The 22,687-nt window shown below is 56.7% G+C and overlaps 1 protein-coding gene across 1 annotated transcript; it reads right to left on the reverse strand.

Annotated features, from left to right (window-relative positions):
* Positions 1 to 1,376: 1,376 nt before the first annotated feature.
* Positions 1,377 to 9,643, reverse strand: SP6 (Sp6 transcription factor). Its single transcript, XM_004684281.1, has 2 exons — positions 9,536 to 9,643; positions 1,377 to 2,984 (listed from the first exon to the last, which is right to left on the reverse strand). The coding sequence occupies exon 2, from the start codon at positions 2,924 to 2,926 to the stop codon at positions 1,796 to 1,798; it is 1,131 nt and encodes a 376-aa protein (XP_004684338.1). The 5' UTR covers positions 2,927 to 2,984; positions 9,536 to 9,643; the 3' UTR covers positions 1,377 to 1,795.
* Between the last annotated feature and the right edge of the window lie 13,044 nt (positions 9,644 to 22,687).

Genomic DNA, 22,687 nt, shown 5'->3' on the forward strand with positions numbered 1-22,687 from the left:
GAACATTACTTCTTAAACTACCCCAGGCCCATGACAGGCACTCTGTCCCTTTTAAAGGCTCCCTCTCCACAAACATTCCCACCCAGATCCCGGCCTCACCTCCCATGTAGTTCCCAGTCCTCGGCATGGGGTTCCAGCATCCCCAAGGGAGGAAGAGACACTGTGGACCTGGCCTCCAGGACCATGGATGATGTGAAAAAGATGGGATCTCCCTGGCTGGAGACCCCAGGCTCAGTAGAGAAATACACACACTCACATGCACTCACACACACACCACAGCTACACACACCACACACATATACTCCCTAATATTAAATAAAATACCCTTTGCTTATAACTTAAAAATCAATACACAACTAATCCTTGAATAGCGCTCTGGGTGGAGAAAGGGGCAGTGCTAAGGCCTCTACTTGGGCCCACCAGCCCCTTCCCCAGATCAGCTTCTTTCCCTTTACCTGGCTCAACCTAGGCTGCGCCCTGCCCTGCCCCGCCCCTCCCCCACCTCCCTGATCACAATCAGGATGGATTGCTAGCATCTAAAGAAGGAACAGGAGCAGCTTCCTGGAAGTCACCTCAAAAGGCAGAGCCCCTTCCAACAGGGGCACAACTCCTTCCTATGCAAGGGGAGCCTCCCACCCCATGAGATGGGGGAGGAAGGAGCCCCCTAGCCCACTCTCTGCAGGAGACACTAGGCTGCAGGCTGCAGAGAAAGGGGAGGGTGGAGCTAAAGAAACCTGGGAACTTCCCTCGGAGAGGAGGAGCTGGCAGGCAGGACAGAGCCCTCCAGTTTGAGTGGAGGTCCCCCTGCAGGGGCACCCCATCCAACCCAGGTGACCCTCTTCCAGCCCCAAGGGGAAGGTAAGGAATGGGATGAGGTACTACATCAACTCTAGAGTGAGGCTTCTGTGGCCTTGAAGGCTTACATGGGATACCAGGCGGGGAGCAGGGACTACTGAGCTGAACTTTCTTTTTTATAAAGACAAGAGTTAAGGACTGAATCAGCTGGAGGGAAGGAGTTCGTTCCTTCCACTCCCCCACCAAATCCCTTTCTTCAATCTGAGACAGCGACTTCCTTGCTCACCGCTCACTCACATCTAGCTCTCTCCTCCACCCCGCAGTTCGGCTGGAGCTGTGCGGACTCTGGCCCTCTCAAGCTTTTCCTTCATGGCACCCTCCAACTGGGGTCTGGTCGGGCTAATGAGGAGGTGCATCAAAGGAGTTTTCTACAGCAAGCACCCTGGACCCCCAGCCGCCCCCATCTGCCCGGAAACCCTAGGGGTAGAAGCACTCACTACACCCGGGATGAAAGGGGCCGGGGCCATTGGGCGGCTCCGGAGGCGCTTTTATGTCACGGTTCCCAGGCGCTAAGGGCGAGTCCAGACAGCTACCCCCAGCGCCAGGGGCGGCCCCTCTCCTCGCGGCTCGCGGCTCGCGGCTCCCGCTCCGGGACGGGGCGCGGCGGGTGCTGTCTCCCCTGGCCTGTCCGCGCCCTCCAGCCGCGGTTGGGGTTCCTCACGCCACCGCTGCCCCCAGCCCCGGGGGTGAGTAAAATAGTGAGGAAGGGGAGAGCAGAGAGGCATTCGAAGCTCCTCGCGGCCCGGCCAGTCTAATGCGTCCCGCCCAGCCCCAGACTAAAACCCCTAGTGCCCGTCTCCCTGACCCCGCCCCGCTTTTCCTCCCCGTCAATAAATAACCACCTCTTCCTCAAGCCGCCCCTCGCCGACAGCAGGCGATGGGGCGGGGGCGCTCTTGCGAAGCCCCCAGGGGAGGCCAGCAGGGAGGCGGCGCCGGGAGCTCAGTTGGAGGGAGCCCCGCTGCCCTCGGACTCCCGCTTGCCTTTGCCCCCGGGGGGCTCCCCGGCCCCGCCCGCCTTGCCCTCGCCCGCGGCAGCCCCCGCAGCCTCCTCTTTGGCGCCCTCGTGGGTTTTCATGTGTTTGGCCAGGTGGTCGCTGCGCATGAAGACGCGGCTGCAGACGGCACAGGGGAACTTCTTGGTGCCCGTGTGGGTCTGGAGGTGACGCTGCAGCTCGTCGGAGCGCGTGAAGCGCTTGCCGCAGAAGAGCCAGTTGCACACGAAGGGACGGTCGCCGCTGTGCCAGCGCAGGTGCGCCTTCAGGTGCGACGTCTTGGCGTAGGCTTTCCCGCAGCCCGGGATGTGGCAATTATGCAGATGCTTCTTCTTGCCCCCATCCGGCCCGCACGGAGCCCCCAGTCGCTCCGCCTCCAGGCAGTTGGGACAGCGACACACCGTCTGGCCTGAGCTGCGGGGCACTGACCGCCGAGAGCCTTTGGGTCGGGCTGCCCCGTCCAGACTGGTATCCAGCCCCTGGGACTCCGGGGCCGCTGCTTCCAAGGCCTTAGCCCCGTCTGGAGGCCCCAGGAGGTGCTGCCCTCCGGCGGCTGGGAGGAGGTGGTGTGGATGTGGGTGGGGCGGCGGGGCACAAAGCTGGTGGTCTCCGACGTAGCCCCCCAAACCAGCCTGAAGCGCCCCCGGGTGGCCAGGTGAGGTCAGCGCGCCCTGAGTGTGGGGGAGGTCCATCCAGCTGGTGCCCGGATGAAGGTCCCACCATGAGCCATCCTCGGTGCCTGGGTGAGTTGGCCGGAACCACGATTCGTAGTGGTGTGACATGTCCGGCTGGAGGAGCTTGGAAAAGGGTCCCGGGGCCAAGGGACTGTCGCTTTCCAGGTCCTCACAGGTTACCCGAGAGGAGGTCCCCGGCAACTCATAGCCCTGTGAGAAGTCCACCTCTGGGCCCAGCGGGAGGCTCTGCAGCTCTCCAGGCTGCAGGGGGGAGGGGTAGTCCCCGGCCTCGGGGCTCGTGTGGCCCTGGTATGTTTGCAGAGGCTGCAGGTCCAGGCGCGGCGGAGAGGCGTGAGGCGCGTCCGTGTGCTGGCTGCCCAGAGAGCCGCAGACAGCGGTTAGCATTGCCGGAATCCGGGGTGGGGTGGGGGACAGGGACGGTCAGGGACACCTCGGATGGGACCTAAAGGAGACAAAGAAGAGGTGAAGTGAGGTAAATGACCACCTCACTTTCAGTCCCAACCCACAGCCTCTCCCTGCAAAGTGCTCCTCTCTGGCCCCGAGGTGTGAAAGAGAAACTCCCCTCTGTGTGGGACCTAAGGTCAGCTAAGGGACGTTAGGAATGCTAGGAAGGGCTGTGGTTGTGAGTTTCTAGGCTAAGTGCAGAGGAGGATGGAAGTCTACCTTCCCTTAAGTGACTCTTCCCCTAGGACTCAGTTTATCCTGGGAGTTGGGCTGGCTCAGACTGGTGTCAGAGAGCTCTCTGGACCTCCAGTACCATAGTGGACTCCACCATCAGTGTCCAAGCAGTGGCATTCCCTCCCCCCACACACACTCGCTGTCAATGCAAATGGAGGATCCAGACCCAATTCTGCTTCCTTGGTTTAACTCAGGGCACAGATGAGGTGAGGGAGGTGGTCTGTTTCTGAAACTCAAAGCTGGAGGTGACCCGACTTCCCAAAGTCCAAAGCTGGTTCATAAATTCTGGAAAAAGCTCTTCCCTGAGACACAGTCACTGAGGAAAAGATTCGTTGCTCTGTGCACTTCCCCCATCACTGCCCCCACAAGCCCACTTGGGTTAGCCAAAAAACAAACAAACAGAAAAAAAACAACCTACTTCCACCCCTGGGCCCCTCCCCTTTCACTTAGCCAGGGATTTCACCTCCCTTGGGTGCAGCAGTGACACTTTCAGAGGACTTCTCACCACCCATGGAAGCCAAACCCCTTCCACACCAGTTCCAGCCCACTCTTGGGCTGCTTACCCATGCCCTACCTCCTCCAATCACCCCTATTCACTCACTCCACTTCGGAGGGGTCAGCTTCTCCCAGAGAAGAGTTGGTCAGTGGTCAGTGGAAAGGGGCCTACCAGTAAACCACCCCTTTTAGGGATGCAATGTCAGAACTGGGGAAGTGGAGGGTTGTAACTTAAGAATGATCTAAAGAGATTAGATGGGGGGGGTGCACTTTAGGAATGGATCATTTTTAAGAACTCCCTAGATGACAGCAGTATGCAGTCATGTTGAGAGCCACTGCTCCAGGTCAATCCTCTTATTTCAGAAAAGAGGAAACTGAGATAGTATTTGGAAAAGTGATTCGAACAAAGACATTAATTTCTTCATTTAATCAACAAACCTGTAGTGAGTGCCTCTATGTACCAAGTCCCAGACTGCTGGAATGTTAATCTTTCCCTGAATCTGTGGGCACTTAACTACCCCCACCTCTTTCTCCACCGCACACCTGTGACTTGAAGATGCCCCTTCTCATCACCTCTCCCTAAGGCCCGAGAACCCTGCTGCCAGAGGATCATCGGGTTTGTGTGCCGGGGCCTTATCTGATAGTGGGGAAGGAAACGGCAGGATTGGGGCATCGATGATTCCTTCCCACAGAGAGCTCGGCTGACCCCACCACTTTCAGCCTCAGGGACCAGGGAGGTGGCGCAGGTAGTCTGGAGTGGGAGGGAGAGGAGGACTGGGCGCCTACTCAGGCTCCGGCATCCTCACCACAAGAAAGGAGAGAAGCAGCAGGAACGGAGCCTCAGGCCCAGGCGGGGCGGCCCAGAAGGGGCTGGGCGGGAGGAGAAGCCTGGGACCCTAATAGCTTTTGGCGCCTGGGACCTGCCCCAGGGGCTGGGGGGTGGGGAGGCTAGGACGACCCGGCTCCGGAGTGGCCTCTCCCGGTACAGGGCCAGGGAGCTTAGTCTGGGCTGCAATGGCATGATACCAAGCTCTCGGGAAAGGAATCAGCAGAGCGCGCACTCCCGGTTTTCGCTCCCCAACAAGGGAAGGCAGGCAGGGCCACCTCCAGCCCCCACTACCGCCGGCTGGTTCTCCCGATCACCGGCGTTCAAGTGGTCAGGACTTCCGTACTCCCCGTCCTCAAGGTTCCAATCCTCTGGTTGTCCCAGTCTCTCCAGTTTCCCCAGTTTCCAGCCTCCTTGGTCCCACCAGTCTCTCCCGTCTGCCCAGTTTTCACTCCTCCGAGACTCTAAGCCCTCCGGCTCCTTTAGGACCACCGCCCTTGGAGACCTTGGAAGTTGCGGCGCGGTCCCTTGCGAAGGATACCGGTAACATGCACCCCTGGCCACCCGGACCCCGACTCCTACCTCGAGGCTGCGCGCGGGCTCCGGACGCGGCTGGCTGGCGCGCTACAGACTGGCGCTCGCGAGCCCTGCGCGCCGACGGGCTCTCCAGCGGCGAGGGGCAGGGGCCGAGGGCGCGCGGGGGCCGCGATCAGACCGGCGGCTGGCGGCGGAGGAGGGGCGGAGAGAGCCGGCGGGAGGGCGGAGGGCGGAGGGCGGGCTGCAGCCAGCGAACGAGCGAGCGAGACCTGCTCCGCCCGTGACTCACCCGCGCGCTCTGCCTTCATCCTCTGCCCTGCGCTCCTTTTTCCCCAATTCGCGGCCCCGCCCACCTCACCTGCGGCCGCCTTTAACCCTTGCGGGCTGGGTCCGCCGGCAGGCCGAGCAGGGACTGGCCCGCGGGGGGGCGGGCGGAGAGCGGGGGAGGGCGGCTAACTAGGTCGCATCCCGCCCCTCGCTCGCTCCTCCCTGGCCTCTCTTGGGCAAGGGGCCTGGGCGGAGTGTTTCCCAGGTTCTGAGACCCGCCCCCATGGGGAGAAAACTGCCCTCGAGCGTGATTTAGTAGGGGACCCAGGACTCAGACCTCGGGGGGCTAGAGGAGCGGGAGGGTCCCGGGATGATGCGCCTTAGGGATGCGTTTGCCTCGACGGTCCTCGAACCTTCCTTCTCGGCCGGGTACGGCTGAGAGGACAGAAGCAGGATTGAGCGCCAAGTACGTGTTCGGTCAACCCCCAGTTGCTAGGCCGTGAGAAATTCGTCTTGGCCGCCGCTGTCTCTGGTCACCACCACTCACCCCAGGCTTTGCTCTTTCGCTTTCCGGGTCTCCCTCTCCGACCACTCGGCATTTTGAGGGGCTCCTCTCCTCTCCGAGTGTACCCATCTCTGCCCCCTCTCGTCTCCCAGCCCCCCCCCCTCAGTTCTCATTCTTCACCTCCCCTTAGGCAGCAACCCCAGCACCTCCAAAATGCACTTCTTAAAAATGGTCTACGCCACCCCTCGGTCCCGGAGGGGCTCAACCGTTGCCCTGCCGCTAGTCTTGCGAACTCACCCCTGAAAGCTGGGACGGGTTTCCAGACTGGTCCTGAGAAGGAATACTTAATGGGAACGAATGAGTGATCCCGGTCACCTCTCTTTCCTGATTCTTACCTGCACGCTTGAACCCAAGATACTTTACTTTGCAGAAGGGAAGCTCCTCTCCTCCCCAGCCCGCTGGCCTGCGCACACTGGTGGCCCCGCGCTCCCGTTCCGCTTCGCGCCTTCACTAATCGCCTCTTGGACCCCGGAGAGGCTCCCGTTTTGCTGGAGAATTCTGATCAGTTTCCGTATTTTTTTCCGTTGGGCGAGTTGCTTTTCCTAGGGCGCTTTGTCATCGGCTTTCCAAAATTTCGTTTTTGTCTTTACGTCTATTTCGTAAAGGCAGAACGGAACCTTGTTTGAATGCGCTCGTACCGCTGCAATTTCATGGCTGGTTCTCCGGTCCCACGTTCCGGTTTGGGACACTCGCGAAGCGCGACTATTGCTTGAAAGTCGCCTGAAAATGACCTTGGTGTGGTGTATGTGGCGTTCCCTCAAACAAGTTTTCCTATCCAGAGGCAATGTCAGATTCCTCTGTACAAATGTCTCTTTTCGAGGACTCGATTTTCTCATCAGGACTGGCTGGGTACAAGCTGGGGCTTAAAGAAATAGTCTTAGCTAAAACAACCCTGTGGATCCCCTGGTAAGCACACAGATAAATGGGAAGATAACTTAGTGGTGGTGGTATAATTATTCAATAAGTCTGTTCCCAGTAAATATCTGTTGGGCCAAGACACACGCACCCAGGTCTTTCCAGACCTAAACTCTAGCCCCAGTCCTGCACTGGCTGAAGCTGCCCTTGCCTCTGTGTCAGTTCCCCGGAGGCTGAAAGAGCCCAGAGCAGCCACCTGTGGACTAAAGGATGGTCTCCAGAAGCCAGGAGTTACCCCATGACATCATGGGCGCACTTTGTGATGGATGGGCTCCCATCTGCACGCAAAGGCCCCTGAGATGTGGATTCTTAAGAGCTGCTCTGGGTCTTTGTGGTCATACTACGTGGACAGCCCTCTCTATCCACGTGGTTCTATCTCCATTTGGTCAATCTACAAATTGAGTCTAGTTGGATCTGCATCCTAGTCCAGAGGCACATCCTGAATAGAGTTAGGGTCCCGTGAGCCAGGGACTAGTGGTGACATCTTACTGGATTCCTCAAGCCTTTGGCATTCTCTGCCCCTGCCTCTTCCACACAGTGGCAGCTGGAGAAGCCCCCAGCCCGTTGGCCTTCTTTGTTCTGGAAGCTACTGATCTTAAGGTGCTAACAATGCCTGGTCTGACTCTAGGTGAGGGAGTCCTCCCTCCCGTTTTTGTTTTTGTTTTTTTAAGCACAAGATTGTCTTATTTCCTGGTTCTTTCCGAATCCCTGGAAAGCAACAGGGAAAAGGATCCAGCCTCTGCTTGGTAGACACCCTATCCCACTTTCCTGCCAGGCTTCCTTTAACCCGCCCCTGTCCCATCCACAGCCACCTGGGGTGCCCAGGAGCAAGACTCATTAGGATGAAATTCATCTGTGATGCAACTGCCAGAAAGCCCAGTCATTCTGATTTCCTGCCCTGCCTAGGTTTCTGCTCTGACTCCAGTCACTTCCTTCTAGATCCTTCTCTACTTCGGTCCTTGTTTCAGCCTCCTTGGTTGTCCACTTGCTAGGTGCTTTGTACAGAGCTCAGTGCCCCAAGGGTGACGTGACAGGGACATGCCACCACTTCAGGACCTGCCCCTTGCTGGTATTCTTATCTCAGAATTGATCAGTGCTGCCCCCACATCTCTCACACAAACAGAGGAGATCTGCCCAGGACTTGCACCGTTTCGGCCCCCCTCCCTCCCACCCCCCAGTGGGTAAATGGGCAGATTTTGCCATAGATGTCCACCTTCCATTCCCACCAACCCACTCCTCCTCACACCTTCTTTACAGTCAACAAGCTCTCTTGTTCCTGGAGCAGCCTTATTAATTTCCATGTTCATTGTAGCCAGCATTTATTTATTGAGCACCTACTATGTTGCAGGTGCTTCACAAATCTCTAATTCTCATAAGCACCAAGCACACAGTAGTTATCATTATTCCCCCATTATACAGATGAGAAAGCCAAGGATCAAAGAAGTTAAATGACCTGCCTAAGATTACAAAGCTATTAAGAGACAGAGAAAGAAACTGATCAGATCTGTCAGGCTCATGAGCCATGCTCTGCCTGCTATTCAACCAACCTCACAATGGCAGAAGTCATGGCTGTGGGAGCCTGACTCCCCTAGCTCCTGAAGGTAGAGAAGACAGCATTCTTAAACTAATCCCGAGATCAAAGCTGTCCATGATCCTGAGTTAAATAGGACAAACTGATCCAATCTTGATTGCTGGGACAAGTCACAGCTACATCTGTGGTCCCTTCCAAACCTCAATTGTCCTTCTCTGGAGATTACGCTATGAGAATATCAAAGCTGGTCTGCCCATAAAAATTGTCTAGTGCAAACCCTTATTTTCCTGACAAAGAAACTGAACATCAGAATAGGGAGGTGAGTAGCTCAAAGCCACACAGCCAGTTAGAAGCAGAGCAGGGACCAGAATCACAGTCTGCCAACTCCTGGCTTCCTAGTTGCTCTCTTCTCCACTCCCAGCTCACCTCCAGGCTGCATTTGAAAGACAGCCAGCTGCTGGCCCTGACACTAATTTACCCCCACTCTCCCAGGTTCCTGGGAAACTGGATAGGGTCCAGATCTGGGGCAAATGATTTCCTATCTTTCATCCTTTATTCACCAACAAACACTCACCAAGGTGTCATGACCTATGTTGGACACTAATTCTATTATAACCCAAATTTCACTGGTGTCCATATTGTTTTTAGTCTGAAAGATGAACCCAGCTGAGGATAGTGAATCTGTAGGGCGGTGTGTCTGTGTGTGTTTCTGCAGCTGTATGTGTCTCTGCAGGTGTATGTGTGACCGTCATGCCATTGTGTCCACCTTGTGCCTGTGTGGACCTCTGGGGCTTGAATTTGAGGTCTTCTCTCCTCCTTCATAAAGGGAGTCCCTCACAGGATGCTTATGGCAGTTTCTCCCTTGCTACATCTGCAGGGTCTCTGTCACGCATGCACTCTGCATGCTTGTCTGCTAATATTAGCCCATCTTTTCTCAGAATGAAGTTCCCAACGTCTAGTCACTGTGGAGCCTCACGCCACAGCTCCCAGATCTCAGCCTAGAGACTGCAAAGGAACCCTCTTTGCTTCTCCATGCAGACCCCTCCAAGATCTCCCCCTGATCTTGTCCTCCCCAGTTCAGAGACAGTCAAGGCTTCCAGACCCTTCTCTGTGACCCTCACTTAGAGTGGAAATCTGATGCTCTTGCTCTCTGCACTAGACAGAAACAGCCCCTCTTACCAGTCCATGGAGCCAGAGCTGGCAGCAGCAGTGAGGGACAAGTGGGGGTGACAGCAGCAGAGCCAGGCTTTATACAGGAGGGACAGTCAGAGCCAGAGGGGGGGGTGAGAGAGGGGGGCAGGGGCGCTGCCAAGTCCTCTGGGCCTCGGAAGCTTTTAGGATAATCCAGGAAACAGTGCCCCCCCTCTCCTGGGGGAGGGTTAGGGGGTGAGATCTGAGTCTCAGGTCTGCCAGGAAAGGGGGATTTCAGCTGGAAGAGGCAGCTGGGGGTGGGGGTAGGGAGCAGGGCTTCCTTCCCTCTACAGAGATCTGACCCAGGGGCACAGGGACAAAGTGGTGCTTGTAGGAAGAAGGGAATGACAGGGTGGCTGGGGGGAGCGCTGGGAAGACTAGAACGCTCCAAATTCCACCTCCCTCCTTTGACCTTTGGAGTTTCTTCCATGGACGTGGTGAGAAAAAAGAAATGCCACTTTTAAGACCTGAAGCACATGTGTGTGCACACACACCCTGAAAGTGGGTCTTTTTCTTTCCCACCCCCGCAGGGTCCCCAACTCGGAGTGGTCCACCTCTGGAATCTGGGCTCTGTGGCTGTCAGGTGGGAGGGAAGCCCCTCTCCCTGACTTTAGGAAGGGCAGCTGGGGTGGACACGACGTCCTATGAGACCATGGGCAGTGCTGCCAGGAGCACGTACGGGTAGTTGAGGGCTCCCGGAGCTCAGGGCGGGAGAGTGAAGAGGCTAGGAACGTGGCCTGGAAAGGGAGACGGGTGTGGAGGTGAATTTAAGTGGCACCCCACGCCCCCAACTTCTTACATGAACTTAATTTTAGGGTGGCTGTACGTTTAGGCACGTTGGCTATCAGGAGCATGTCCTGGAGCAGAGAGGGACTAAGACCAGGAAGGAGAAAGGAGATGAAACAAAGTGAGACCGGTTTCCCCAAGCTCTCTGGAGCCTGAAATTCTGACCCACAGAGTGGCCTGGAGGCTCTTCTGTGATCACATCCCGTCTGCACAGCCGTGGCCTTGGCCCTGAGGACAGGAGCAGCCCTGCACCTTCTGCACAGGCATAGGGCCCAGGAACCCAAGGCTGTGGGCCACCTCCACCCGCCCCCCCAGTCTCCCAAGGGTGAGTCAGGAGTCTGCACCCTGAACTCTTGACCTGCTTCTCCCCCTGTACCCCCAGAAATCTCTAAAGTGGGGATTCCCAGTTCCTTCATTAGCTTTTTAGTAATTATCCCGTAAAGGCCCTGACAGGTCCTTCCTCTCCCCATTTCAGAGATGAGAACGTTGAGTCCCTAAGAGAGCTCAAAAAAAAAAAATCAAAAAAAACCCACCAGCAAGAAGCTACCCACCAGGCAGAAAAGGTGTAAAGTGGTGGGAGGGGGGGCTTAGGGGACAGCAATGCACCCCGCCTTCAATGCCAGGCAAAATTGGGAGGACAGAGTCAGCACAACTCCCCCAGGGGAACCCAGGCGTCAGGACTGAGACAGGCTCCAGGGAGGGGCTTCCCGGTCCCTCCCCACCTTCCAGCCCAGAAAATCAGAGTTGGGGGGGTACAAACTGAGGAGACCACACAGGTGGAGTAAATAATGTTAATACGGGAGCATTATCACTAGGGCATTTCCTCATGGATAAATGTCTCAAATACCAAAGGATGCCTCCAAATTATAGTTAATTACAGAGTTGATTTGCATAAATTATAAGGTGAGCATACAAATTCTTTCAATCGGTTCCATATGCTTAGGTAGCAGGTCCAGTCCAAAAGATGGGAGAATTTGGGGTGGGGGGAGTTGGGAAAAGAAAAACGGCTCAGCCCTCACATCTCTTCCCCAGCCTTGGACCAGTAAGGGTGTGTGGGGACCCTGACTGGTTTGTAGGGAGGGGAGCTATTGATGTGCCCGGCCCCCTAATTGGCAGGACACCCCCTTTCCTCCTCTGTTCGCACCTTGTAATGTGCTTTCCCATCACCAATGACAGGCAGGGAGATGGGATGGGTACAAGGGGCCCAGAGCTTGGTGGGGGGCGGGACTCTGGAGCCCTGGCTTGTGGCCTTCAGAGGAAGGGGCAGTGCTGAGGTGGCTGGAGACCCACAGGTTAGCACAGTCTAGTCTCTCTCTTGCTCTCAGCTCCCCCTGCCCCCCCCCCCACTCCAGCTCACTCCTGGAGCCAACCCTGGATCCTGGGTTTGATGTTGCCGCTGCCTGCACCTTCCAGGTGGCTCCTCGGAGGCTCAGACTCCCAGACTTTTGTCTCCAGTGCTTGGGCCCATTTCCTCTGCCCTGGCCCCCTCCCGGGCCCCCACCTCCTCCCTCAGCCACCTCTAGCTGCTAAGACTCTGCTTCCTTCGCCAGCTCTCTAATTTGCTCTCCCCCTGCGCCCCCATCCTCAGCCCAGAGGTCTGTCCTGCTCTCCTCACCCTGTCTTTCCTCCTTCTCCTGGCTACTCCTGTGGAGATCCCTGACCCTCAGTGGTCAGCTTTGCTTTCCCACCCACCAATAGCTTTCTGCCGCCCAAGCTGCTCCAAGCCTTTCTGCCTGTTGCTCCCCACACTTTTCCCACATGTCTGCTCCAAGGCAGTGGCTACTGGACTAATTCGGATGGGGAGGAAGACCTTGGCTGGGGACCCCCAGGAGCGTGCATGCGGGTGAAAGTGTGCCTGTGTTCCAAGCTGAAAGTCAGTGTGTAAGTGGGAGACAGAGAGAAGGAGAAAAGTGAAGAGCCTGCGGTGGTTTTTGGTACTTAGTAAATACTTAAGAAATATTTGTTGAGTGAGTGAATGAGTTGGAAGTGGGCACTGGTCTGTGAGAGTCCTCGGGAGTGCCACTTAGTACCAGGAGTTACTTCTCCCCTGGCTTATTTTTCAGGCCACCCATGAATTTCTGTGTCCCCCACCCTGAGCTGTCTCTCGACCTTTAGCAGATTCATCGTGCTGAAAAGCCATTCTTGGCGCTCCCGTGAGATGCACCTGCAGCTGCTCAGTGGGCGAAGTGGCTGTCAGGACCCTCCCCTGGGCCTCCCTCACCTCTGTCCTCTTCACTTCCATTGCCCTGGCCCAGCCCTCCAGCCCGGCCCAGCCCCTGGGCTTGACTTTCACCAGACATGCTCAGCTTCCTCCTTTTGCTCCCACTCTTTCCACCCCTGGCCCCCCACCTCCAACTCAGGGGAACATGTCTCCTTCAGGCTCCTGACCCAGAGACTGCTTTCTCTGAAGCCTTCTCACTGGCTTGCTTTGCAGAGGTGGCCCAGCTCTTTCTGTCCCGTGCTCTGCTCTGCTTCCATGTTGCTATTTTCTCATCTTCCCTACTTGTGGGCGTCTCCTGGGGGGGTGGGGGGAGGCATGTCTTTCCCAGGCCACACAGCCCGCAGTCTTTCTTTGAGAAGGGACTGGATAAACCACAGCTCAGTGAATTAGAGGAGAGATTTCCTACAGTCCAGCTGACCAGGGAGTCCTGGGCAGGCAGGCAGGGGAGGGTACCGTGAAAGCAGAGCATGGATCCGATAGGAAAATATCACCCTGGAAGCCCAAAGATCTGCAAGGGGAGTGAGACAGCTTCCCTCCACCCCCAGCTGCCCCTGCTGCCACCCTCCCCAGGAAGGTTTGTGGCTCCTGCAAGGGGAAGGGAAAGTGCTTGTCAGTCTGCTCAGAAAAGTGAGTTGGCGGTTTGGGCCAAAAGGGGCGAGTAGGCGCCTGGAGAGAGGGCTGGCTAGCCGCAGCCCTGGGGGAAAAGGCAGGAAAAGCAGAGTCTTCTTTGTCCCCCCTGGGCAGTCACACTTCTTCATACAGGGTCTGTATGTTTTGTCTCGGTTCAAAACATTCAATAGCTCCCAGTATCTACAGAAGCAAGTCCACACCCCTTGACCTGGAATTTGAGCCCCATTCTCCATCTGGCCTCAGCCTACCTTTCGAGCCTTGCCTCTTCCCACTCCCCAGGTTGGTTCCAGCCACTGGGGGCTTCTACACCATCCACACTGGCCACACATTTCCAGGCCCCTAGGTATTTTCCCTGCATCTCTGCACTGGGCTTTCCTTGATTTTCTTTTTTAAGATTTGTTTATTTATGCATATCAGAGCTGGGGTACAGGGCAAAGGTGGGGTGGTGGTGACAGGATTCACCAGAGACAAAGTGGGGAGCAGAACAGGCAGATGGACGAAGTACACTGCTGAGGGGAGCAGCGGGCGGGTCAGGGGAGGTCTGCCACGCCATGTGGGTCAGCTCCTGGGCGGAATCGAACTCACGCTGCAGTGGCTTCAGACAGCTTCACAGTGCTGCGCCTTAACCCCTGCACCACCAAGGAGGGACCTTCTTCTTGATCTTTTGAGTCCTACTTGTATGACCCTGACTTTTCTGTTTGCAGAGTCCTAAAATACACCTGGCAGGCAGTACAGTGGTGTGTGTGCGTGTGTATGAGCTCCTCAGGAACTGGAGCTTCCCTGTTCTTCCTTGTGTGCCCAGCATCTTCTGCAGTGACAAGTGCTAAGGCTGCAAGAACCGGTATTGGACAGACTGCCCTTTGCAGAGGCTAAGAGGCTGCCAGGCCAGGGGCTGCTGGAGGTCCTCTGTCACCCCTGTGTCGCAACCACTGAGACCTGGCCTCCAGCAGTCCTGATGGACTGCACCAGAGCCCGCCTTGACCCCTCCTCTTTCACCCCAAGCTACATCCAGTAACCTGTCAGAATCCAAGTTCAGGCTGGTGAAGGTACCCTCAGAGCCCTGGCAACCTGTGTCCTGGCCACTTGGATCCTGCCACCAACCTGCAGCCAGGGTCACCCAGGGAACCAACCACAGATCCCACGAGAGGGGAATTAGAGAAGAGGCTGGGTATCAGGACCTGGTAGGTGAAATCGGGTGGGTAGCGGGGAGGATGGGCAGTGCCCTGGAAAGGGGACCTGGTCTCATTGTTGTGGTCTGTCTGGGAGATTCCTCCCCTTTTTAATTTGCTTCCTGATTGAGGGGTTGGCTCTGCCTGCCCGGCTCCCCCGTCATTATCTGCTGCCGGTGGCTCAGGTACTGGCGAGCCTGGCGTGGCCCCTCAGTTATTACCTGGCTCTCTGGGGGTGGCAGAGGCTGCCCCTCTGGCCGGGGTGGGGGCCTGTCTGGAATTCGCCCTGATCCTGCCACCCACAGGGCAGCCATCTTGGTGCCTAGCATGGTGGACACAGAGACACAGTGGGGGTGGAGATGGGACAGCTCCTCCTAGGAGGCCTCAAAGGCTACCAGAAGCTTCTCCCAGAAAGCACCTACAGTTCTGACTTGGAAACCTGACACCCATGGACTTGGGTGGTGAGGCACCAAAATTTGGAGCCATTTCCCAAAGGTACTGATGTTAGACACCACAAAGAACTTCCCAGCCACGTTGATAATGAGAAAGAGAAGAGCAAAGCTTGGTGATTCCCACCCTGAATGCCTGTCCTGCAGGGATCAGAAAGTCAGCAGTCAGGCCCTCCCTGGTGGTGCAGTGGGTTAGGAAGCTGTCTGCAGCCGCTTCAGCGCTGAGTTCCATCCCTGGCCAGGGAGTGACCCCCAAGACTCAGCAGACCTCTTCTGTCTCCCCTCGGCCTCCTCAGCAGTGGGTTTCAGGGGATCCGCCTGTTCTGCTCCTCACTGTCTCTGGTGAATCTTCTCACCATCCCCCACTGCTCCTCTGGCCTGTACCCCAGTTCTAAATGCATAAATAAATAAGTCTTTAAAATCAGCAGTCACAGAGGGGGAAGGAGAATCACGATCCCAGCGTGGGTGTCCTCAGGCTCCACACTTAGACCCTGGAGCGTTAGACAGACTTCTGCCCAGCGCCCTCGGGCACAGCCTGAAACTGCAGGGCAGAGCACTCTTGCCTCTCCTTGTCTCTGAGTCCTCAAAGCTCAGGCCCTTTGCCCCCGTCCTTGATTGGGTGATTGGGCCTGTGGGCTTCAAGGACAGGCGATAATATCAAGACAAACAGGAAGTGCTGAATTAGAGACATGTAGTTTGTTGTTCTAGAGGGCGCCCAGCGCCAAGCAGCCGTGCCAGGTTAGCAGCCCTGGGGCCTGGTGTCTGCCTGCTGCCCAGGCAACCAGCTGCCCCTTCACACCTTTGCTCAGGACCAGGATGGAGGCCGGAGGACTCCCTGGGGGAGGAGGAGGGGATCACGACAGGGAAGGGGTTAATAAGGAGCCCTTTTTTTCCCTCCACCAGCTGAACATTTCTTGTGTCGCCTCCGATTCAGACAGCATTTATCACTCATTCAACAGATAGGTTTTGTGTCTGCTCTGTGCCAGGCTCATGCCACGCACAGCCCCTTCCCTAGAAGCAAGTGCGGCTCTCCCAGAGCAGAGAGGCTCCTGGAGGCAGGGGTTGCTGTTCACTGCTCTGCTCCCGGTTCTCCCAATGGTTCTGACCCTCCCTGAGGGCTCTGCCTTGGCTGTGTGGCTAGAAGGACTGAGAGGGGCAGAGGGGGTGGGGAGGGCCCTGAGAGCAGGCATGGGAGGGCCCCATGATTGTTCACACACTGTTCTGACCAGTGCACGATGCCTCACAGGCTCCTCCTCACCCTCCCAGACGAAGATTGGAGACTTGGCCCTAGTAGGTGGCTGTGGTCCATTCTCCTGCCAGAAGCCACCCCGGTGTTCAACTTCCAGGCTGGCATCAGGGAGGTCAAAGAAGGAGGGCCGACCAGAAAACAGGGGACCCCATGGTGGAAAGCACACCAGGCCACAACACGCCCCTGCCTGGACATCCAGATGCCGAAGGCTCCCCAGGCCCAGAGACGCCCTCTGCCCGGCCCTCCTCCTCCCTCCCTGTGGTGCCAGGCAAGGCTCCAGGCATGGCAGAGGCTGAACCGAGTGCCACCCCACCTTGTTCCTGTGGCTCCATCCCCCTATCCACACCCAAGAGGTGAGATCCTGGGGCAGTTGGCATCTGACAGCCTGGCATCGACTCATGCCAACAGCTTGGAAGCTGCAGTAATTAGAAGGGAAGAGGGAGAGAGGGGGAGAGAAGGAGAGGGAAGGCAAGCTCAAGAGAGAAACCTTCTCCAGCCTGCCGCGGGGCAAACTACTTCAAACGAATTCGTTTCGCTCTTGTGAAACTGAAGACAATTTCCTTTTCTGTCATAAAACAAATTATTGCTCATCAGGAGTGCTGGGCTGGCCTCTCTCCTGAGGGTTTGCTCCAGCTCCCGTGCAGGGCCCCAGGTGAACAGGAAGATGGGAAGTATCAGGAGGGGGCTCAGGGCACCAGCGGGGACTCACACTGGTGGGGGGGTCCCTAAGAAGGGCTATGAAAGCAAGGTGTAGGGCATTAACCTTCCCATTAGGAATGACAGACACAACACACAACACGCCCTTCACCAGCCTCCTCCGCAGACCAGGGAGGGGGTCCAGGAAGGCACCACGGGCCCTGGCCACCAGCACAGGGAGAGGCTGGGGAGGTCACCCCCCCCCCCCTGCCTGGGAGCCAGCCTGGAGGAGGCTCCACCTCTCCCTCAGGCACCTGTTTGTGGTGGAGGCGTGGGGACAGGAAAGGGAGGCCCAGAGAAGTTGAGGAACTTGCCAGAGATCCCTCAGCAAATTAATTAATGGCAGATCCAGGCTGAGAACCCAGGGGGTTCTCTTCCAGGTCCAGATTGGTGACCGCCTGGGGGCTTCTGCAGCATTTTTTAATGACTCTGGATAGCTCCACTGAACCCCTGGCATCCAGGGCTTCCGCTAGGTGCGCAGAGTTCGAGAAGATATGGAAAGATAGAACACGCTCCCTCCATCCTCAGCACTGCCCCCCCAAATAGCCCCCTCCTCAGCCACCCCTACTGGAAGGACTTTCACCTTTCCCATACTTCACTTTGGAAACTTCCAGGGAACCTCTGTCACCTCCTTTTCTCTTCCCACCCCACCCGACCCCACCCCACCCCATGAACCTCCCATCTTTGCATCTCTGCTCTACCACAGCCAGCGCCTAGGCACTTATTTGTGCTTCGTTTCTTGCCAGTTCTTTCATTTCCCCAACAATTGCCCTGTTCTTGTGGACTGTTCTGGGATTTGGGGTCAATATAAAGGTGCATCTCTAATCAGAATGGAGGGAGATCTAGAGGGAGGGTGAAGCCCATTCCTGGGGAACTCCTGGCTTACTTAAGCAACACCCAGCACACAGGGGAGCACTGCAAGAGAGGATGGGGGGCAGGGGGTGCTCGAAGCTGGGGAGATGGGGAGGCCGCTAGGCCAGGCGAGGACTGCGGAAGGAGGGGAAAGAAGATGTGGTGGTGTTTGTGGGGGAAGTCCCAGCCACAGCAGTTTCTAGAGATGAGGTGGAGGGCGGCCAGGCTGGGGAGGCTTCTGGATGCCTCGGAAGGGGCTAGAGCCCCGGTTCCGGGTCCAAATCCTGGCCAGAGGGAGGTGGGCAGTCGGGACAGTCCGACACTGGTGGCCACTGCCTGCGACATGAGAAGCAAGTGAAGTCAGGGTGAATGGAGGAGTGTTTGGGGGGTGGCTGCCCGGCCAGAGCCACCAGACATATGAGGCGGAGGGCTGAGGCTGGCATCCAGGGGCGGAAGGGAGGCTGAGGAGGCCGCCGGGCCCACTTCCCCGCCCCTGGCACACGTGTGTTCCTTGCCCCCCCAAACCACTAACCAGCATTCATTTTGCTCCCTGGGAAATGTTGTCTACACCTGCCTCATTCCCTAAACCACCCCTAAAAGTTCTTCATTCTTCCAATCACAGTTCCCCAGTGGCCAGTAAGACCTGTCCAGGAGAGGGCAAGAGGAAATGGTAAAGAACTGCCCCCACTGTGGCTGGGAGGGAGCAAGGAGGAGGAGGAGAGCAGAGGGCAGGGCCGGCAGAGTCGTGTCCGGGCGAAGACTCTGGCTCATCGGACACGCCACGCTGGGAATTCGAGAATCCGCGGTGGGAATGGGCCGGGCTGGTGGAACAAAGGATGAAAGGGAGGTGGTTGTGCGTCCGGCTGGGACATACACACCCACCAGTGACGTACTTCAGTGGCCAGTGACTTCAGCAGGCCATCAGACCCTGTCTCATCAGGCTGCTCTAGGGGGACCCCCTCCAACTAGCCCCCCCAACAGAGGATTGAGGGAAGTTTGTTAGGCCTTGCTCATAGGGTGAGCTTGGAGAAAGACCTTTCCTGCGATGGCAGGGCAGAGGAAGGGAGATGGACCATGAAGAGAGAAGGAAGGTGGGGGGGACCGCCATGTGGACCCCTTGACTTGGAGGCACAGGGCAGCCGAGCTCAGTGGGCCACATCTAAGTGAGGATTCTGACAGGCGAGGGCAGGGCCTGGGCCAGGGGAAGACAATCTGGGTTAGACACCAAGAGAATCTTGCTTTGGGGAAGTCGGCCATGAAGGGGCCGAGTGCAAAACCCCCAGCCAACACAGAGAGCGTGGAACCACCTCCTGGGCCAGGGCAGATGACCACTGTCCACACAGCTGGGGAGGGGGGAGCTCTGGTACTCCCAGTCCCATTCCCCACACCTGCCCACCAAGGACGCCACCTCCCCACTGCTCCTGCTCCATGGGACCAGGAGACCAGATTACTGTGGGGTTAGGGTGTGGCTGCCTTCCTCTGGGGAAGATGAGCTCTCACCTTTTCTTCTCTCTCAGCCTTGAGCTGAGGGGCCTGGGAGGGAAGAATCCTGTCTGCTTAGGGCCCTTTTCTGCTCCACTAAGACCTCACCACTGGAAGCCCTAAACAGCCCCCCAGATATAGCCACACTTGCAAGTACCTGCCCTCCCACCCAGACAGATGCCCGCAGTAACTGCTGTACAGTCACACACACAGGTCACCCCTGACTAACGCAGACGCTGAGGAGTCACTGCACCCTCTCTCTCTCTCACACACACACACACTGTCAGAGTGGTCACACACACTTCATGCTGACACTGCCTCACCATTCCCAGAGCCGCTCAGGCACTGCAGGGAGCCGTGATCTGCACCCTCATCACACTTGACTGACCTCTGGGACTTGGTTGGAGGTGAAAGGAGACTTGAACTAAAGACACGTTGCTGCAAAACTGCATTCCTGCTGGAAAAGGAGGAAGCCTCAGGGACTGTGGAGACTGACCCAGTCGCAGTGGGGGCCAGAGAGCCTCCCACACCATGGGCCATCTTTCCTCTGCCCACACCCTGCTGATGGGTGAACACTTCACATGCCTGTCTTGTCCTTCACCGCCACCCCACAAGGCGAGTACTGGCACCCTCCTTTCACAGGACAGGGAGCTGAGGTTCAGATGGGTGAGAAGCAAAGTTTCACAGCTCATCAAGTAGTGGAACAGACTCCACCACAGGCTGCCTGAGCCAAGCCCTAGCGCTCCTGGCCTCCGTTAAAGTGGCCCCACTATAGGCTCGGTGTTCACCCTGCTCACGCCCACCCCCCGCCAGCCTCTGTGCCCCCCAGCCCTGGTGCAGGCAGGCAGGCCCACCTTCCAGCCTTCTGGGCTCAGGAGCTTCCCTGGCAGGAGCCAGGGCCACTTGTCACTAAGGGCCCAAATGGGCAGGTGCTGAGGCTGTAGGCAGAGGGAGGGGGAGGCTCCTGAGGCTGGGGGCTTGGGAGCTGGGAGGGGGAGCGGGAGGGGGCTGGCTCCAGTGCCCTCTCCTCCCTCCGCAGGTGTAATTAGCCCTGGCAGATGAAAGGGCGTCTTTGAAAGCGGGTGAGATCCTTGTCTGTCAGCAGGGCGCTCTGGGTGGCATCGGCAGCTTATCCTGAAACCACACACGGCACCAGAGCCGGGCTGTCTGGGCGCTGCCCGGGAGGCGGGGAGGCAGACCCCAGGGGCGTGGGCCCTTGAATCTCTACTCCCCGATATTTCGATATTTCGACCCTTGGCCCACCCCCCTCACCCCGCCTGAGAACAGCGAATCCTCCTGAGCCTGGCAGTGTCAGCTCCAACAGGCTGATACCCGGTCCCAGGGGCCTGAAGGGACAGGGTCCTCCCTCCCCTCCCCCGCCAAGCTGGACAGGAGGCCTAGGACAATGGCCCCGGGCAATCCTTTCATCCTGAGATCTCAAAGCGCCATCTAATTAACCCCGCCCAGGTCGGGGACTTCCTCTGGAGTCCCTTCGGAGGGGTGTGGTCTGGGACCAGCAGTTCCCAGATTCCAGCTTGGATAGGAGCCCTAACAGGACAAGGTCTCCAGAGTGTTCATCCTGTTTGGGACCTCAGAGTCTAGAGGACAGCAAAGGGGGGTGCCTGCCAACACAGTTGGAGACCCAGGGGGACACCCCCACACATCCCATCTCTCCACAGATGAGTACCCGTGGAGCAAAGGGGGCGTCTCGCAAAAACAAATATGGGGAGGGAAAGAGACAAGAGGCCAGATACAAAGGGTATGCAGCCCATGGCTCCATTTTTATGAAGGTAGAAATAGGCAAAAATAAAACAAAAAAACTCTAAAATATAAAAACCTAGGCCCTGCTCTTGGAAGTTAGAAGAGGTTGAGAATAGCCACAGGAAAGGTGCAGTAGGGTTTTTGTTCCTTGAACTGTTTGCTAGTTGCCCAGGTGTGTTCACCTTGTGAAAATCCGTTCCGTTTTACACTGACGACGTCTGACGTCATATACTCACGGCACTTTCAACATGCATCTCCTAGTTCAATAAACATTTACATGAAAACATTTTTACATGTCAAGCCAAAGCTTTGTTTTATGATTCCTTTAAGGTTCTCACAGCTGCCTCCTTCCTCAGCTAGAAGATCACAGAGCTGACCTGGATGGCTCCAGACTGAAGGCCTGATTCCTGGAGAATCTCTGTCTGTGTGTGAGGTGAGAAAGGGGTACAGGGCACTGTGCAGAGCCAACAAATGGGTACAGGATCCTGCCCTCATTCCCTCCCTCCACACCTGCCCCCCCAGACCCCTCCAGACCCACACAATCAGTTTACTTTGCTAAAAGCCAGTGGATGCTTTGATGCCCAGGGAACCAATGAGGTCACCAGAATCCGGCTCTCCTCTGCCCCACCCCCTCTATCTGCTCCTGAAATCCACCCCCACTTGGGGTTCCACCCTCACCTCTCCCTGTCCTGGTCAGCTCGGTCCCTTTCATCTCCTTCCTCGCTTCAGGGCCTAAAAGAAGCTGGGAGAGGTGGAGGGGCGTTTGAGAAGGAGCCCTTGGTCCCCACCTCATCACATGGCACCCCTACTTTGGCCTTCCTCCACCCTGGGAGGCTTTGCTTTCCTCTGTTGCCACTGAGGCAGAGGACTTTGGGCTGGACCCCTTTGAACTGGGGTGGTGGTAAGTCCTTGGAAGGAGTGAGGAAAGAACCAGGAGGAGATGAAGGGTGCTTTGAAGACAGGCCTGCTGAGAGGCGGAGGGAGACAGGAGATCACCTTGCAGGGTCCAGGCTTGCTGGGTCCCCACTGCAGGGAGCCCCCCACCCAAACATGAGCACAGTGGAGAGGCTAGCTCCTGACACTGAATATCTTAAAAGTCTCGGTTTCCTAGCTAATCCCCCGAACCCCAAGCATAGCCAGTACTGAAACTGTGTTGTGTGGCCTTGGGAAAGAGCTCCCCTTCCCTGCTCAGATGTCAGTGGCTACCCCACGGGTGATCTGGTGGGTGAGCTGGCCTCTGCTGTCCATGGTCTATAGAACCTGGGGCCTGGAGCCCACCTTCCCTAGTTCTCAACAAATCCTAGCACTCTCTAAATTCATCCTCCCTAAGTAAATCTCCTGAGGAGGAATTTGTTTGTTTCAGACCTCCCTTCTGCAGGCAGAGTTCACAAGCTTCTCCAGATTCCTAAGGATCTTCTGTTGATTACTTGTATCAGAATCACCAGAGCAAGGTCTAGCACGTAGTAGGAACTCGATTCTAAGGAGTTGTTGGATGAGAATGGTTCTTCTGCTTGGAAAGTCCCCTCCTACAGAAGCCCATTTGACATCCCTATTTCTGCCATTTAAATTTTGAACTGTTCTCAGGAGAAAGAGAACCCATCTGCCATCAACTATGATCTATTGAGCTCCTACTATGAGCAAACCCTTGTGCTGTGTGACTGTCTCTCCACAGTTGAAATGTCTTGTTTCATTTCAATGCCTCTTCCTTTTTTCTTAATCTTAACAAAAATTAAGATTTATTTATTTATGCACACAAGAACTGGGGTACAGGTCAAAAGTGGGGATGTGTGTGTATGAGGATTCACCAGAGACAGAGTGGGGAGCAGAACAGGCAGATCTACTGAA

Source organism: Condylura cristata, unplaced genomic scaffold, assembly GCF_000260355.1.
Source record: "Condylura cristata isolate star-nosed mole 26May11 unplaced genomic scaffold, ConCri1.0 scaffold00017, whole genome shotgun sequence".
Classification (NCBI taxonomy): Eukaryota; Metazoa; Chordata; class Mammalia; order Eulipotyphla; family Talpidae; genus Condylura; species Condylura cristata.